The sequence below is a fragment of the Megalopta genalis genome, chromosome 1 (genome assembly GCF_051020955.1).
Source record: "Megalopta genalis isolate 19385.01 chromosome 1, iyMegGena1_principal, whole genome shotgun sequence".
NCBI classification, from domain to species: Eukaryota; Metazoa; Arthropoda; class Insecta; order Hymenoptera; family Halictidae; genus Megalopta; species Megalopta genalis.
Window position 1 is genome coordinate 3,459,555 of NC_135013.1, and position 19,030 is coordinate 3,478,584.

The window sequence follows — 19,030 nt, forward strand, 5'->3', positions numbered from 1 at the left end:
TATTTTTTATATTCCTTTATCCTTTTTTATATTACTTAATTAGATATTCTTCTATTTATTATATTCTTTTATAGAAATAAATATTCTTCTATATTTATTACATTCTTTTTATTTAAGAAAATATTCTATTTATTATATTCTTTTATTCAATTAAATATTCTTCTATTTATTATATTTTTGTATTCAAATAAATGTTCTTCTTCTTACATTTTTTTATCGAAATAAATATTTTCTTCTATTATCTTCTTCTATTTATTTCATTCTTTTATGTAAATAAATATTCTTCTATTTTTTATATTCCTTTATCCTTTTTTATATTGCTTAATTAAATATTCTTCTATTTATATGATATTCTCTTATAGAAATAAATGTTCTTCTATTTATTACATTTTTTTTTAATTTAAGAAAATATTCTATTTATCACATTTTTTAATCTAAATAAATAATCCATTTATTATATTCTTCCATTCACAAATAAATATTCTTCTATTTATTATATATTCTTTTAACGAAATAAATACTCTTCTATTTGTCACATTCCTCTCCAGTTGATTAATAAAACACTAGATAACTTTTACGTAATAATTGTAAAACATTTTTCTTCTGCATTTTTCAAACATTTCTTTCCAGTAACAATTAATGAATTTCCACGAATTCCATTTACACATAAAATGTGTACAATTCATCGTTTTAAAAAAATAAGATCATTTCAATTCTTTGTGTAAGACATTCTGATCTTGTAAAAATAACAAAGTATTTCTTTTATTAAATATCTACGCACATATAATGCATTAATTTATCGTACCAGTTTTCATGCGAGCTCTTTCAACAGAGACGCGCGCCCCGTCACACTAATTTCGCCGTGATAATTGCGTGGTCGTTAGAAAGAGGCAGCGATGGGGGACACCGCGATGCCGACGAATTGATTCCCCAAATGCTTCTCTCTATCATACTATCGCGGGGATATCGTCGTTCACCTTCGCGGAGCACTCATTTAACTTCTGCGCTAATTAGACTCCGGTTTCGTTTGATTCTCGAACAGCCGGCGTACGATGCGGACAGAATCGAGGCTAACTTCTAATTAGTAGACATTAATGGAAAGACCGTTGCGTTAGAACCTGCTAGACAGGGGGGGGGGGACTCTCCGAACCGGGGGGGAAGAGAACGCATCGAATAAACGAAGGAACGATGCTTCTCGCGGCGCGGAGCCGAGCTGCTGATTTAATTTGTGGAAATGGAACTTGTTCGACGCCGAACGGCGACAATGCAAAATCGAACTTACAGCGGTTCGCGCGCGTTTGATCGCGCGATTTACAGATAAGAGCGGAAAACAAAAATTAGGATAGGACGCCTATGGGGTTGTCTTCGTTGGTCGTTGTCGGCTTCTTTCGCGAAGCGTTCGAGAATGGGTTCGAACGTTTATTTTATTTGAATATTTATTTTATTTGAACCTTTATTTGATTTTAACTTTTATTTTATTTGAACACTTGACATTCTGTTCGGACGTTTATTTTATTTGAATAGTTATCTTAATTGGACTTTTATTTTAGTTGAACGTTTTCTTTAACTTGAACGCTTATTTTACTTGAACGTCTATTTTATTTGAACCTTTATTTGATTTGAACTTTTATTTTATTTGAACACTTGACATTCTATTCGAAAGTTTATTTTATTTGAATAGTTATTTTAATTGAACGTTTATTTTAGTTGAACGTTTTCTTTAACTTGAACGTTTATTTTACTTGGACGTCTATTTTATTTGAACGTTTATTTTACTTGAACATTTATTTTAATTGAACGTTTATTTTACTTATTTTACATGACATGACGTGACATGAACGAATTCCTGCACGACGGACGACCAATCGAAGCACAATTTGTACCATTCAGACCGAGAATCCCGAGGAAATAATAATTAAACAGGCGCCATTCCGCGTTATACAATTCTTGCAAATATTTATTAAAACACGAATTCCAGTACACGAGCAAAACGGTCACGCCGCGTAATGGATATTTATTAACTTACAAGGGGACTGCATACGTACGCGTTGTTCATGAATATTTCCATAAACTAATTTCCAGAGACTCGAGAATTAACTTGAAATATATTCGCGCGTTACACGCTTTATTAGACCGTAATTAAAACACGATCACGGCTCAGATCGCGTTTAAACTTTCGTATCGTTTTATCGATTTCAGCATTCGTTAATTGGTCACTCGGTCTTGCTCGTTTTAAAACGAGCCCGGGACACATTTTAAACGCGTTTCTTCGTTCGGCTCGTTCGCGTTTGCACGTTGTTAGTTAATTCGCCGGCGGTTTTTCTTTTTTTTCTTTTTAATTATTACGCGCGAGACTTCTTGCACGCGTCGACGACTGGGTTACCGATTTTATGCGGTTGATTTTATGCAACTGTGTCATTCACGATCATCTTTTTAATCGAATTTCGAACTCGTCGGATTGTTTGACGCTAGATTTACGGAGCACAAAAAAACGGAGCTGTTTTATGTCATGGTTATAAAAATAACGATATTAGTTATATAAGTAACATTTATTATAAAAGTAACATTTATTCTGATTTTTAACAAGCGTTTATTGTATCGTTTGCCGTAAGTAACGTATAAATTGAACAAATGTCTCATAGATGTGTCTAAATTAATTAATCGTAAATGAACAAATTAGCGACCCGCCATTTTGACGGGTTCCGTAAATCTAGCGTTAACGAAGAGAACTAATTTTTTTGTCACTCTGGGACTCTGACATTCGGACGAGAAGAATCGACATATTTGCGTGCTACGATGAATACTTTTTTAAACATTTTCTAGAGAAATAGTTTCTAATTTTACGAGTGCCAATTACTAGACCGCGGATTTCGTGCAATTTGTGACAAAAAACCGAGTGGCTGCAATTTCAAACGGTGGAAAAGCCTCAAAGAACAGAAACGTTTCAATGTACAATTTTCGCGTCGCTAAAAATTGTTAAAAGGACAAAAAAACTCCTAAGTGGTCCCTGTATTTTTCACGGAGATCCACGGTCGATAAATTTATTATATATAATATATTACATATAATAATAAATTAAAAAAGTGATATATATATATATAATATTATAAATTTATATATTATAGGTTATATTAATATATTAAAATATAAATATATTAATAAATTATAAATTTATATTATTGCATGTTATATATGATATATTGATATATTAAAATATTGTATATTATATATGATATACATTATAAATTATATTATATACATAATATAATTAATATATTATATATAAGTAAATATATAACAATATTTATATATTATATTATATTATTATTTTATATTATATATAATATTTTAATATATTAATATATTGTATATTATATATAATATAAAATATATTAATATATCGTATATTATATATAGTATTTTAATATATTAATATATTGTCTATTATATATAATATAAAATATATTAATATATCGTATATTATATATAATATTTTAATATATTAATATATTGCATACTATATACAATATTTTAATATATTAATATATTGTATATTATAAATAACATAATTAATATATTATATATAAGTACACATGTAATATATAACAATATGTATATATTACATATAAATTTATGCGACACCTAAAACGACCGCAAATCCCGTGAACGAGACAGCGGATCTTTATGAAGAATAAAAAACGTTCTACGAGAACTATAAGACGCGTAAAATCCGGTCGTAAATATTCCCGGCGCTCGTGGTCGCGACGATCAAATCGACTCGTTAGCATCCTAATTCATCAAGCATGATAACGGCGACCATTCTCCTGCTTGACATCCGACTCATCCGAGAAGCGGTCGCATCGTCATCGCGACGATGTGTCGCGACGCTCTTTCTTTTCGACGGTTAAATTTGTCCCGTCGTTTATGAACAGGCCGTTAGTTTGACAGGTGGAACGTGCCCCGGAGGCGGTGTCCCCGCGTAATGTTCCGCCTCTGTTTACAATTACTTAGGCCACTCGTCACGTACGACGCGACCCGTGTCTATAACACAGAAGAGTTTGCCGTGGATCTTCGGCGTGTTTGCCGTGCGAGCCTCCCCGTGTCGCTCTTCCAGCAGTAAAATACATTCGAAAGCGCGTGCTCAAACAACGGGCAACGGTAACGTTTGCTCGTTGCTTAGAATTAAGGCGAGCATGTCTCTCACTCTCTGTCTCTCTCGTTCTTTCTTTCTCTTTCTCTCTCGGCGTCGTCGTCCTCGTAAAACCGTCCTCAAACAAATACTAGAATAGAAATCTTCAGGTGAGAGAGGTGGATGACCCCCTCGTTAACGCTAGATTTACGGAACCCGTCGAAATGACGGGTCGCTAATTTTTTTTTACATTTGCGATCGTAGATTGAATATAAATGAAGATAAAAATAGAAGATAAAAAAAAATGAAGATAAAAAAGATAAATGTAAATGTAAATGTAAATGTAAATGTAAATATAAATACAAATATAAATGTAAATGTAAACATAAATATAAGTATGAATATAACTATAAATGCAAATGTAAATGCAAATGTAAATGTAAATGTAAATATAAATGCAAATATAAACGTAAATGTAAACATAAACATAAGTATGAATATAAATATAAATGCAAATGTAAATGTAAATACAAATACAAATATAAATGTAAATGTAAATGCAAATGTAAATACAAATATAAATATGAATATGAATATGAATATGAATATGAATATGAATATGAATATGAATATGAATATGAATATGAATATGAATATGAATATGAATATGAATATGAATATGAATATGAATATGAATATGAATATGAATATGAATATGAATATGAATATGAATATGAATATGAATATGAATATGAATATGAATATGAATATGAATATGAATATGAATATGAATATGAATATGAATATGAATATGAATATGAATATGAATATGAATATGAATATGAATATGAATATGAATATGAATATGAATATGAATATGAATATGAATATGAATATGAATATGGATATGAATATGGATATGGATATGAATATGAATATGAATATGAATATACATATAAATATAAATATAAATATAAATATAAATATAAATATCGTAAAGATATATTTTTGAGTTGTTTATTCAATTTGTATGTCACTCACAGTAAACGTTACAATAACGCTTGTTCAAAATCCGAATAAATGTCTTATGAAACACTTTTATGAATATGAAACAGTCTGTTTTTTGCGCTTCGTAAATCTAGTGTTTAAAGCGCGATTAATCTCTCAACTATGAGAACCAATCGTGAAAGTACTTAATTTTATCGAATATGTGTGTGTATGTGCGCGCGCGCGCGCGCGCGTGTGTGTGTTTGTCTGACACACTGTTTGCTAATTCCTTAGGCACACACGTTTTTTTATACGGCAACTCGCATTAATATTCGGACTCTTTTTAACACAAAATAACTTTCTTAAAACTGAAAACGAACGATTTGAATCTTATCGTTTCTTAGATGGTAGAACAGACTAATATAGCAGACAATGAATGAATCAGTTTGTTACAATTTCGCGATTATAGTAGATTCTCCGGGAAATGTTCGGAGATCGCAATTGAAACCGGCAGATCCTGGAATTCTAAATCGCGATTCTCGTTTCTATAGAAACTCGGCCATAATTAACATACATATATATATGTTGAATATATATATATAGTAATCTAGTAATATATATAAAATATATATATATATATATATATAAATTGAATAAACAATTCACAAATCTATCTTTACAAAAATGGCGGGTTCCTCGGATCATATGAAGCAACTTCTTTCTTTACAAAAATTTTCTCCGAGGCACCGTTAACGATTTATTAACGAAAAACAGTGACCAATAAGAATCGAGTACGGCTGTCGCGAGGCGGCCCAGCCAACTAGCGCGCGAAGCCCAGTACCGCTCATTGGCTCGGTCTCCTCGCGCCAGCCGAGCTCACCTCTCATTGGTCACTGTTTTTCGTTAATAACTCGTTAACGGTGCCTCGGAGAACATTTTTGTAAAGGAAAAAGTTGCTTCGAATGACCCGAGGAACCCGTCATTTTCGGATTGCGAGACACTTTTGGAACACCCTGTATATAAATTGAATAAACAACTCACAACACTGCGTCCGCCGCAGCGATCGACGCGTTCGACAACGGAGAACGCGCTGTCGTCTAATTAGAATCCGTTCGAGATACTACTTGAGAGAGCGGCTGTCTTCGCCGTCTCGGCGGCCATCGTTCGTCGTTCTTAAAAAGGTCGAAAGAGATCCGCGCACCGCAGATTCGGTGCACCGTTCGCGCTGTTCCATTTCATTTTCTTCGGTCGGAGCGCTGTTCTCACGCGACCGTCTTCGCAGTCACGTATCGCCAACGGAATCTCTGCGGCGCGGCCACGTAGCCGGGGCTCCGGCTGCCTTTGGCCTTTTCGTAGATCAGATTATCGGAAGCCTTGCGGAAGACGTACCTCGTGAAATCGCGGCTTGCGTAAACGGTCATCGAGCAGACCGCGGCGCGCCGGCTCGCCGAACGTTCCAATTGCAGATGGAACGAGAAACGTCTCCTGCGAAGCGGGCAGCTCCTTGCGGCGCGGATTACGTAAACCCGTTCCGTTTGCGTCGATTTGCACGCGTACCCATGTTTGCACATGATCAAGAACCTGCAAAGTGCAAAACGTTTGCTTAACCCCTTTGGTCGCCCAGCGGTCTCCGTTTCTCAATCGTTGCGCGCTGGCTAGACGTCGAACACTGTTTCGCCGTCAATAACATCGTCCAACAACTTTGTTTAGCTTAAACAGGGTCTCGTTAATCGATTGGCTATCCTAGGATCTCGACTCGTTTCTTTTTTATTATCTCAATTGCCGGCGACAGCTAACGAGCGTGCGAACGCGACGGACAACCTCGTAAAAGAGTCGTCGCGTTGCGAAGTTTTATGGTAAGAGCGTTAATCATAATTAGGTGGGTTTTTCGAAAATGTTGATTTGCGTACCAAAATGTAATATATGCAACGTAATGTAATATACATATATAACGTATATATTATTCTATATATTATATTGTTATATATAATTATTATTATATATTGTTATTATATTATATAATTATTTCATAATAATTATTAGTATATCAGTATATTAGTATATTAGCATATTAGCATATTAGCATGTTAGCATGTTAGCATATTAGCATATTAGTATATTAGTATATATTAGTATATTAGTATATTAGTATATTAGTACATTAGTACATTAGTACATTAGTACATTAGTACATTAGTACATTAGTACATTAGTATATTAGTATATTAGCATATTAGTATATTAGTATATTAGTACATTAGTATATTAGTACATTAGTATATTAGTATATTATTATATTATTATATATATATATATATATATATATATATATATATAATAATTTTGGGACATGGTGCTGTAGGATTTTCAAAAATTTTGATTTATGTCCGAAAATATAAGATATATGGATGATACTAATTATTGTGTATTAGTACATTGGTAATTCAAGTGTAATTAATGTATATATATTATTCTACTTATTCTTTAAATTATTATATATTATATTATTGTATAATATATAATTATTAATAATCATTATATTTAATAATATAATAATATATTAATATAATAATATATAATATAATATATATATATATATATATATTATATTATATATATATTATATATATATTATATATATATATATATATATTATATTATATATTATTATATTAATATATTATTATATTAATATATTATTATATTATTAAATATAATGATTATTAATAATTATATATTATACAATAATATAATATATAATAATTTAAAGAATAAGTAGAATAATATATATACATTAATTACACTTGAATTACCAATGTACTAATACACAATAATTAGTATCATCCATATATCTTATATTTTCGGACATAAATCAAAATTTTTGAAAATCCTACAGCACCATGTCCCAAAATTATTGCAGTTCCGAGAAATGAGGGATTCCTGAGATCACTTTGAGTAACTTTTTCTTGAGCGAAAATGCAATCCGCGGCTTCGTTTAACATAAAGAATGATAAACAAAATAAAAATTTATTTGAAAAAATGTCCGGCTCGTTATCGAACGAAGTTTCAGCTTTTTTTACCACGAAAGTTTCCTGGTAAACTAAAATGCCGTAAACGGAAGTTTCATTAAATTACAAGAGATCGCAGTGCTACAGAAATATGTCGGTGCTCGTAGAAATTCAGCCGGGGTTATCAATCGGCCGAACCGTTGGTCTGCGGTTTCGTGCGCATTTACGAAGAGAGTGTAATTTCAGCTAGAAAGCAACTTCCGATAATCTCGGTTCTGTGTAGCGCGTTCCTCATCGTCGCGGGACTCCGTATTAGTAAAACCGCGTAACAATAAGCTTTGCATTCTCTCGGAGCGATGCTCCTCTAAAGATTCATTTAATTGAAAAGCTTTCGATTTAATTAAATTATTCGAGACAGAAAATTTAGTTTGCCGAGTTATGTTGCCAACTCATGTTCACCGGGAAAGGTCATTTTACTAGAGCGAAAGCTGAGTCGAGATCAAAATTATTGTACTGCTGTGACATTTTATAGAAATTAAGAAATAATGATCCTTTTTTATGTATTTTACTGTCTACTTGCAATGAAAAATTCTTCGAATAAAGAATTTTTCGAATTATTCGAATAAAAAATTCTTCGAATAAAGAATCATTCGAATTATTCGAATACAAAATTCTTCGAATAAAGAATCATTCGAATTATTCGAATAAAAAATCCTTCGAATAAAGAATCATTCGAATTATTCGAATAAAAAATCCTTCGAATAAAGAATAATTTGAATAATTCGAATAAAAAAAGTTCTTCGAATAAAGAATCATTCGAATAAAAAATCCTTCGAATAAAGAATAATTGGAATCATTCGAATAAAAAAAGAATAATTCGAATAATTCGAACGAGTAGATAGAAAAATAATTGACGAAAACTAATGAATTATGCGACAAAAAAGAATTCATCTCGACAATGAACTTGAATAAGTATTTATTCGAAACGACCGAACAATGCCCAACCAAGCTCCGTAGAAATCTCGATTCGTTCCTACCGATTAAACGCGTTTCACACGTTCCGTTTCAATCTCCTTCGCCCCGATTCATTCGACAGTCCATAGAATGATAACGAAGAAGCCGAACGAACCACCACCCGGCCGACGTCATTCGACGAGTGTTTCGTCCCCTAGGAAGGAAGTGGACAAGAAATCCGGGATTCTTTCGAAAGAGAGTAGTCGTTCGAAAATCAATCTCCATATGGAAGAAGCATAGCCCGCGACGGATAGATGCGGTGTCGCGACGGTCGTTTTTTCAATTCCGGCCCTGATATTAGCGCACGACCGGCATAAAACATTCATAATTCGTCGGAGAGCCGACTGACGGAAGGCGCGCTGGAATTCTCTGAATAATGAAAGCAGGCCGAAGGATGGGAAATGGCTTCCTCGGTTCTCGAGGCCGCATCAAACATGCAGCTGCGCCACGCGGCAGAAACTCGGGCCCGCTCGGGCCTGAAGAACTCGCGAACACATATTATTATTATTATTTTATCCTTATATTATTGCTATTATTATTCTTAGATTATTATATTTATATTATTATTATTTTATCCTTATATTATTATTATTATTTTATCCTCATATTATTTTTCATTTATCCTTATATTACTATTATTATTTTTATGTTATTATGAATTTATCTTTATCTTATTATTCTTATATATTATTATTACTGTTATCCTTATATGATTAGTATTTTATTCTTATATTATTATTACTTTATCTTTATATTATTATTATTAAATTATTATTATTTTATCCTTATATTATTACTATTATTATTTTTATATTATTACGATTTTATCCTTATATTATTATTATTGTTATTCTTATATTATTAGTATTTTATCTTTATATTATTATTATTATTTTATCCTTATATCACAGTATTATCATTCTCATATTATTATTATTTTAAAGAATCGCATCATTTCTCATTTCCACCTAATCGGCGAAGAATTTCCGTGTGCCACCCGGTAGATTGAAAATTCTTCGGGCCCGCTCGGGCCCGAAGAATTCGCTCGGAACACCGGCGCGATCGAAATCGTTCGACAAATCGCGTACCTCTCGGCCGCGGACAGTTCTTTCGTGCGGAGGTCGTCCGGCAAGCAGCGAACATTAATTTTCCTCTCCAACAGTATCTTCGAGTGCGCGGCGTCCACGGATTTCCCCGAATTCGCCGAATCATCCGCTCCGTTTGCGCGATCCGTTATGCCGGCAACATCCGCGTCGGATTCGTTCCTCGCTCCATTATCGTCCTGATCGCCCGGACGATTCTCTCCGGCGACCTCGTGCTCGTCCCGTTTCGCCGCCGCGGGGCTGTCGCTCGACTTTTCTTCAGTCTTTCTGCGAAGGCTTTCGGCCGGGCCCGGGCGGCCTTGGAAAACCGTATGGCCTGCGAGGCTGAGGAGACCTGCTCTGGAAACAACGCGCATGCCAGAGGACTGAATAAATCATTGCGCGACTGCTGGACGATCGCGAAGTCAACCCTTTGCCCTCGAAGCCGAATTAACGCAGAATTTGAAAATAATTCTTCCGAAACACGGTTTTTCAATTTTACATGAAATGGACAATTTTTACATCTACAATCGTATTTACAGTCGTATGTATTTACAAATAAGAAATAAATTTTATTGTTTTATTTCTAACGATTTTTTTATTATTAAAATTTATTATCTTCTTTAGATACATGTAAACAACAAGTTTTGCCTTTCATTCAAATAATAATTGTTCAATTATTTTGCCTTTTATTCAAACTATCGAATAACAAATAATTTTTTATTTAACACTGAAACAATATTTATTGAAATTGTTCAGAATTTTTGAAACAGCGTGTGCCCGAATAAGGAAATGTATTCAACAATTTTGAATGGAAGCAGCTTTTATGATGATTATACTTTGCTAATTATATGTGAAATCAACAAATGCCAAACCGGTCATTCGACCGGCGCCGCGCTTAACGTTAACCTTTTAGGTACCACTGAATTCTGTGCGAGGCTATTTCTCTGGACGGCAAAGTCTGATGTGTACTGTACAGTGTCTGATATTGTATATACAGGGTGTCCCAAAAATGTCTCGCAATCCGAAAGTGGCGGGTTGCTCAGGCCATTTGAAGCAACTTTTTCCTTTACAAAAATTTGCTCCGAGGCACGGTTAACGAGTTATTAATGAAAAACAGTGACCAATGAGAAGCCAGCTCAGCTGGCACGAGGCGATCGAGCCAATGAGCAGAACTGGGCTTCGTGCGCTGGTTGGCTGGGCCGCCTCGCGTTAGCCGTACTCGATTCTTATTGGTCACTGTTTTTAGTTGATAACTCGTTAACGGTGCCTCGGGGAAAATTTTTGTAAAGGAAAAAGTTGCTTCAAATGATCCGAGGAATCCGCCATTACTGGGAAGCGAGACATTTTTGGGACACCCTATAGACTGTTGTAAATCGATGTGAAGACAAAAGAAGTGTGAAACAATGCATATGAAGACGATTATTTGATTCAAACAATGAGCGAGTAAGCTACTAGAGCAAGCCACTATAGTGGCGTGTCGTTCTGAAAGATGACATCCGCGAAAGCCACTATAGTGGCGCGTCGTGCCTAAAAGGTTAAACGAATCATTCGAATGAACACTTATGAGAATGCCAAATGGCTCACAGAATTCGAGCAACAGAAAATCGAGATATTACGGTACCTGTTTTTGGCACCGTGTTTCTTCGGCGACATGCTAACCGGATCGGAGTACACCCTCTTCAAAATCGTCCGTTCCATCGTGCGATGCTTCCTCAGTTCCGTGATTATCATGTGCCGGATGATAGTGTTCAGATCTTCCTCCTCTTTGCCGGGGGGCCTGTTCGAAACGATGTTAACTTACGAAATCGTTCTCGGGGCGATGTAACTGTACAACGTGCGTCACGGACACTTTTGTGCCGAGAATCGAAACTAGAAAGCGTTCAATAAGCTAGCGCGCTATTCGATCGGTATTTCCGAACTTTCTATAATCCTGAGTCACTCGCTATTCGAGCGAGCAACTCGGGGGGATTAACGTGCCTCGGTCACATTGTTATTTAAATTTTTGTATTATTCCGAGTAACGACGGTGAAACTGTAGAAGGACCTGTCGATCGAACTTCGATCTATCATCTTATCCTATTGCAGCGATGATTAATCGAGAGTAAAGAGAGAATTTAAGTATTAAATTTCGAATTTGGATGATCGATTGTTGATAATCGATAATTTTGTGCGAGAGCTTGACCGAAAGATACGGCAGCTGCGTAGAACTTTCTTTCGTTTGTTGATAATATAATACAATATAATGTAATGTAATGTGTTATGTGATGTAATGTAATGTGATGTGATGTGATGTGATGTGATGTGATGTAATGTAATATGATGAAATGTAATGTAATATAATGCGATTTAATACAATGTGATGCGATGTAATGCGATGTAATGCGATGTAATGCTATGTAATGCGATGTAATGCGATGTAATGCGATGTAATGCGATGCAATATGATGTAATGCTATGCAATGAGATGTAATGCGATGTAATGCAATGTAATGCGATGTAATGCAATGTAATGCGATGTAATGCCATATAATGGCATGTATTGCGATGTAATGCTATGTAATGCGATGTAATGCGATGTAATGCGATGTAATGCGATGCAATGCCATGTAATGCGATGTAATGCAACGTAATGCGATGGAAGGCAATGTAATGCGATGCAATGCCATGTAATGCGATTTAATGCCATGTAATGCGATTTAATGCCATATAATGGCATGTATTGCGATGTAATGGTATGTAATGCAATGTAATGCGATGTAAGGTAAGGCAATGTAATGCGATGCAATGCGATGTAATGCGATGTAATGCAATGCAATGCAATGTAATGCGATGTAATGCAATGTAATGCAATGTAATGCGATGTAATGCGATGCAATGCCATGTAATGCGATGTAATGCGATGTAAGGTAATGTAAGGCAATGTAATGCGATGTAATGTAATGTAATGAATCTATCCGCGATTAATCCCATTGTGTTAGGCCTAGAAACCGCGTTACATGATGCCGGTGTTCCGCGTCTCGTTCACCCATTCGTCCCGCAAACACGTAAAATCCGCACTCTAATTACAAGATCTCGCAGAAATATCCGGGCAACTCAATGGAAATCTCGGGCGCTGCATGTTGGCGACGTGCACGCGAGACTGAGTTATTCCACCGCAGAGCCATCTTACCAAAATTGCAGTACCGAAATCCGTGAGCGACGGGGACCGTTTGAAACCGAGCCGCAATATCGCGGGCCGAACAAAATCTATGACACGTCTCCCCGTTAATTGACTTACGCCGGAGCCAAGGAGATCGCGAGATCATCTTCGCGGTCATTCCTCAGGGAGTCCGTGACTGGAAACGGTCCAACCACCACCTCCCCCTCCTCCTCCACCTCCTCCGCCTCCTCCTCCTCCTTTCCTTGTCCGCGAGATCCCGCCGAGTTCTCGTACGAGCGCGTTATAGATTTCTCCTCGATACGATTCTCTCCTTCTTCTGGGCGCACTCCAAACTGCTCGCCGGGGTAATCGGCCCCCATCCGCGGGCATATTTCAGCGTCCCGCTGGCCGAGACTTAAACGTTCCGCCGGACTATCGACCGCCATCTTGGAGCGGCGCGGAGCCGCCTCGCGGCTCTCCTCGTTCGCCTCCGCCGAATCCGTTCCGCCGAATCCGTTTCCGAAGCAACGCTCCGTCGAACCCGAACGCTCCGACCTAATCATTTTTTCACTAGGCCACCAGCTCGATCCTGTTCCCGGCTTCTTGTCAATCCTCTCGAAGGAAGCCGGCGGAAGAAGCGCCAGCGGCTGTGGATCTTCCGCGAGTTCCAGCTTCGAGTCCGCGGAACAGTCCTCGCGAACGTCCCGGTACAAATCACTGCGCTCGACTGCGAAATGCGTCGACAATTTGTCGACAATTTGTCGACAATTTTGCACAGAGTCGCGCGCTGTTTCGGTCGTTGCTATGGTGGCACCTTCCGCTGATAATTCGTCTTCATTTTCTGTTATGCTTTTTTCGATGTTTTCGGGGACGTTACCGGGACGACGATGTTTCAGTAGAGTTTCAGTAGAGAGTGTAGAGTTTCTGAGAGAATCCTTGGACGCGGTCTTTGGTTGACTTTGGGTGGGAAAATTGTCTGCCATTTTATCGGTGACGGTGTCGTCGATGGCTGCTCGCGACTCTTTCACGCTGGAAACGAATTCAGTCAGACGGGTTTTTTTTAGGATATTTTGTGATAATGTTTCACTAAGGATGTTCATAAATTGATAGTTAAGTTATTGTAATTATTATTAATATGTATTATTATTATATATATATTAAATATAATAATATATAATAATAATATAATATATAATATAATATTAATATTAATTTATATTATTTATAATATATTATTAATATAATTATAATATTATATAATAATATTATAATATATAAAATATATATTAATAACATCTTATATATATTAACCTAAATAATAATATAAAGTAATAAATAATAATCTTATCAATTATATATATATATTCAGTACATGTAGATTAATATAAATATTAATCACTTAGATAGTTTATATAGTTAATTATAGACATATAATTTGATACAATATTCATATTGTAAAGTATAAAATTTTAGACTAGAATATATAATTATTGTTAAATTATTTGTAAACTCTAGATTCTTGTGTGACTTGGATTTTTTTTTAGTTCGTAGAAATTCAAATTCAAGTTATGTTTTTCTCAATTTTCTAGAGTTGAAATTCTAGAGTTCAAATTAAACAAACCTTGAACATTTTGCGTTTGCAACTAGATCGAACGCGAAATATAATTTGAAAAGTGGAATGTCATCGTGTTATCGTTAATTTGTTAAACGATGAATTCCTCTACGAATAAAGTTTTCTTTGAATACATTTTTATTCGAATAAACTTTTCTTCGAATAAATTTGTATTCGAATACATTTTTATCCGAATAAATTAGTATTCGAATAAATTCTTATGTATTTATACTCTTATTCCGAATAAACTTTTATTCGACTAAATATTATTTCGACAGCGCTGAATAAAATTTTGCACAACTCTGCTTTCATATTAACACTGTAATTAAAAACAAGCAATAAAATTCAGCAATAACTAGAACATTAAACAAGGAACAATATTAAAACAGATAAATAAAGTAACAATAAATTTTAATAATCGCTTTTCAAGCAACAAATATTTCCATTCCGTTTATCCAATTTCGACTAACGAAACAACTTTCATATTAACATCATATATATTATAGCACCGATTCCATATTAACACCGTAATTAAAAACGAGCAATAAAATTCAGCAATAGCTAGAACATTAACCAAGGAACAACATAATAAAACAGATGTATAAATTGTAATAATCGCTTTTCAAACACCAAATATTTCCGATTATCCAATTTTGATTAACGAAACGACATTCGCATCGACATCGTTAAAAAAACACTGGTTCCATATTAACGCTGTAATTAAAAACGAGCAATAAAATTGAGCAATATCCAGAACATTAACCAGAGAACAACATAATAAAACAGATGAATAAATTGTAATAATCGCTTTTCAAGCACCAAATATTTCCGATTATCCAGCTTCGACTAACGAAACAACATTCGCATCGACATCGTTAAAAAAACACTGGTTCCATATTAACGCTGTAATTAAAACGAGCAATAAAATTGAGCAATATCTAGAATATTAACAAGAGAACAACATAATAAAACAGATGAATAAATTGTAATAATCGCTTTTCAAGCACCAAATATTTCCGATTATCCAGCTTCGACTAACGAAACCACTTTCGCATCGACATCCTCAAAAAAAGAAAACACTGCTTCCATCCGCTGCTACAATTAAAAGTAAGCGATAAAATCCCGCGATAGCTGGAGGCCATCGAGCAAGGAACAACACGAAAACAGATAGCAGATAAATTTTTATAATGTCGCTCGAAGCAACAACGAACATTTCCATTTCGATTATCCGGCTTGGAACCGTTGAAACGACTTCCACGTCCGCTCGTCGTCAAAGAAACGCCGGTACCGTTCGAGCGCTGTAATAAAAAGCACAATCAAAAATGGAAATCCGCGGGCGCTGGGTTAAATTGGAGCTGCGGCGGCGCCGTTAAATCTTGCGGCCGGTCGATCGAGGACCCGATTAAAATCGATTCCGTGACTCTCGCGAGCTTCTGAAAATCAACGAATCCCTTCGCCGCCGCAGCCGCCGTCGTCGTCGTCGTCGGACGGAAATTCGGACGGGAGGGGTGGGAAGGGAAGAGCAGGGGGAGACGGGCCAATCGGGCCGATACAATCAATTAAATTCGATTACGAGGTAGCCACGCGTGTAAACGGGCTTACGGGACGGAATCGGCGTGATTACGGCCGTCCGCGGCGGTCCTCGCCAAAAATTGATTTCCTCCGGGCCGGCGATCCCGCGGCGGCCGGGCCGCCGTTGACTCCACGGGCCTCGATCTCGGCGTTTTGCGGCTCGGCGGCGACCGCGGCGTGCTCAGCCAGCGGGAGAGCGCGTTCCACGTCAGGGCCGAAACGAGACAGCAACAGATCAGGAGGAATATCAAGTATTCCGCCGCGTCCGGCAATCCTGACGTTAGCATAACTCGCGTGCCAAGGACCGGCCGGGATTGTCTTACGGGAATTTAGCCATCGCGCGCCGGGAATCGTTCTTCGGTGGTGCGTCGACTTTTTTCAAATTTGAAACGTCTCGAAGGTACGGGCGGGAATTCGTCTGGAATCGGGGCGACTGTCGCGGAGGGTTTTTTCTTTAGGACGTGAATTTTGACCGACCGAATAGGTTAGAGGGGAAACTGTGATTTAAACGAGATTGTACGATTCGCCGATGTTTCCGGTCGATGTCTCGTTTTTAATATACCGGGTGGCATTTGGAAATTTTTCGCTGGTTAGGTGGAAGTAGGAAATTATGCGATTCTTTCAAATAATAATAATATGAATAATAATACTGTGATATAAGGATAAAATAATAATAATATAATAATAATATAAGAATAATAATAGCAATAATATAAGGATAAATATAATATAATATAATATAATATTCTTATATTATATAATAATGTAAGAATAATAATAATGATATAATAATAATATAAAGATAAAATAATAATAATGAAAGAATAAAATGTTAATAATATTGGAATAATAATAGTAATAATATAAGGATAAAATAATAATAATATAAGAATAATAAAATAGTAATAATATAAAGACAAAATAACAATAATATAAGAATAATAATAATAGTATAAAGATAAGATAATAACAATGTAATAATAAAATTCTAATAATAGAAAGGTAAAATAATAATAGTAATAATATAAAGACAAAATAACAATAATATAAGAATAATAATAATAGTATAAGGATAAGATAATAACAATATAATAATAAAATTCTAATAATAGAAAGGTAAAATAATAATAATAAAAGGATAATAATAATATAATAATAAAATACTAATAATATAAGAATAAAATAATAATAGTAATAATATAAAGACAAAATAACAATAATATAAGAATAATAATAATAGTATAAGGATAAGATAATAACAATGTAATAATAAAATTCTAATAATAGAAAGGTAAAATAATAATAATGCAATAATATAAGAATAATAATAGCAATAATATAAGGATAAATATAATATAATATAATATAATTTCTTATATTATATAATAATATAAGAATAATAATAATGATATAATAATAATAATGAAAGAATAAAATGTTAATAATATTGGAATATAAGGATAAAATAATAATAATATAATAATAAAATACTAATAATATAAGAATAATAAAATAGTAATAATATAAGAATAAAATAATAATAGTAATAATATAAAGACAAAATAACAATAATATAAGAATAATAATAATAGTATAAGGATAAGATAATAACAATGTAATAATAAAATTCTAATAATAGAAAGCTAAAATAATAATAATGCAATAATAAAATACTAATAATATAAGAATAATAATCGTAACAATATAATGATAAAATAATAATTATATAAAGATAAATTAATTATAGTAATATAAGCATAAAATAATAATAATATAAGAATAACAATAATATAATATAAGGATAAAATAACAATAATATAAGAATAAAATACATCGTAATTACTGAAAATGAAGTCAGTAACACGTGATTCGTGGTGTTTCAAAGTGGTTAAATTATCCGAGGCCCTTCCAGGTCGATGAAAAACATCGAAGGTCGTCGTTTACCATTCTAGATCGTTTATGGTTACACTTAATGACGTTCGGTGTTCTGTATCGTTTAAAGTACATATTCAAGGTCGAACAGGAGAACTTGAGAGAGCAAATGTACCGATGACGGGCAATAAACGTCCCGCGTCAACTGTTGCCAGAAGGCAACGTAGGACATGTTGCAGCAGGTGAATGTTTCGACATGTATCTCCTGAAAGGTGAACGTAATTGACATGGTTTTACAACCGCTACACGTTTTGTAATCACGCACGTTAATTCGCCCGTGGAATTATCTGTTGAATCGTTAAATTAGCCGGTTCACTTATTATAACGCATTGACTGTTTTCCATCGTTTTAACTAATAAACGTTTTATCTTTCAATTTACTTTGCGTTAGGTTTGCGTTAACGTGACGGTTATTATTATTATTATAGTCATTCAGGTTCGACGAACAAACAAGATTCGCGTAAATGACGAATTCGCCGTCGAAGATATCGCAGAGCAAGGCGTAGGAAAACGAGGAGAAAATTTCAAATATTTTCTTACGCGAATAATATTTA

General features: G+C 34.5%; 2 protein-coding genes across 6 annotated transcripts in view; one reads left to right on the forward strand and one right to left on the reverse strand.

Moving 5' to 3' along the window:
- LOC117223634 (uncharacterized) overlaps nt 1-19,030 on the forward strand; it is a 280,088-nt gene that overhangs the window by 129,564 nt on the left and 131,494 nt on the right. The window lies entirely within an intron of this gene.
- On the reverse strand, nt 3,643-17,483 carry LOC143260666 (uncharacterized). The gene is made up of 6 exons (XM_076526915.1): nt 16,576-17,483; nt 13,500-14,390; nt 11,845-12,000; nt 10,227-10,575; nt 6,158-6,697; nt 3,643-4,280 (listed from the first exon to the last, which is right to left on the reverse strand). The coding sequence occupies exons 1-4, from the start codon at nt 16,830-16,832 to the stop codon at nt 10,500-10,502; spliced, it is 1,380 nt and encodes a 459-aa protein (XP_076383030.1). The 5' UTR covers nt 16,833-17,483; the 3' UTR covers nt 3,643-4,280; nt 6,158-6,697; nt 10,227-10,499.

Bases quoted from the DNA above. Each gene is read 5' to 3' on its own strand.
- LOC143260666 (XM_076526915.1), bottom strand. From the start codon at position 16,832: ATGCTAACGTCAGGATTGCCGGACGCGGCGGAATACTTGATATTCCTC. The intron at 14,391-16,575 runs GTAAGCCCGTTT...ATTCGTTTCCAG, and splicing joins AATCACGCCGATTCCGTCCC to CGTGAAAGAGTCGCGAGCAG. The intron at 10,576-11,844 runs GTACCGTAATAT...TTTCCAGAGCAG, and splicing joins AAACACGGTGCCAAAAACAG to GTCTCCTCAGCCTCGCAGGC.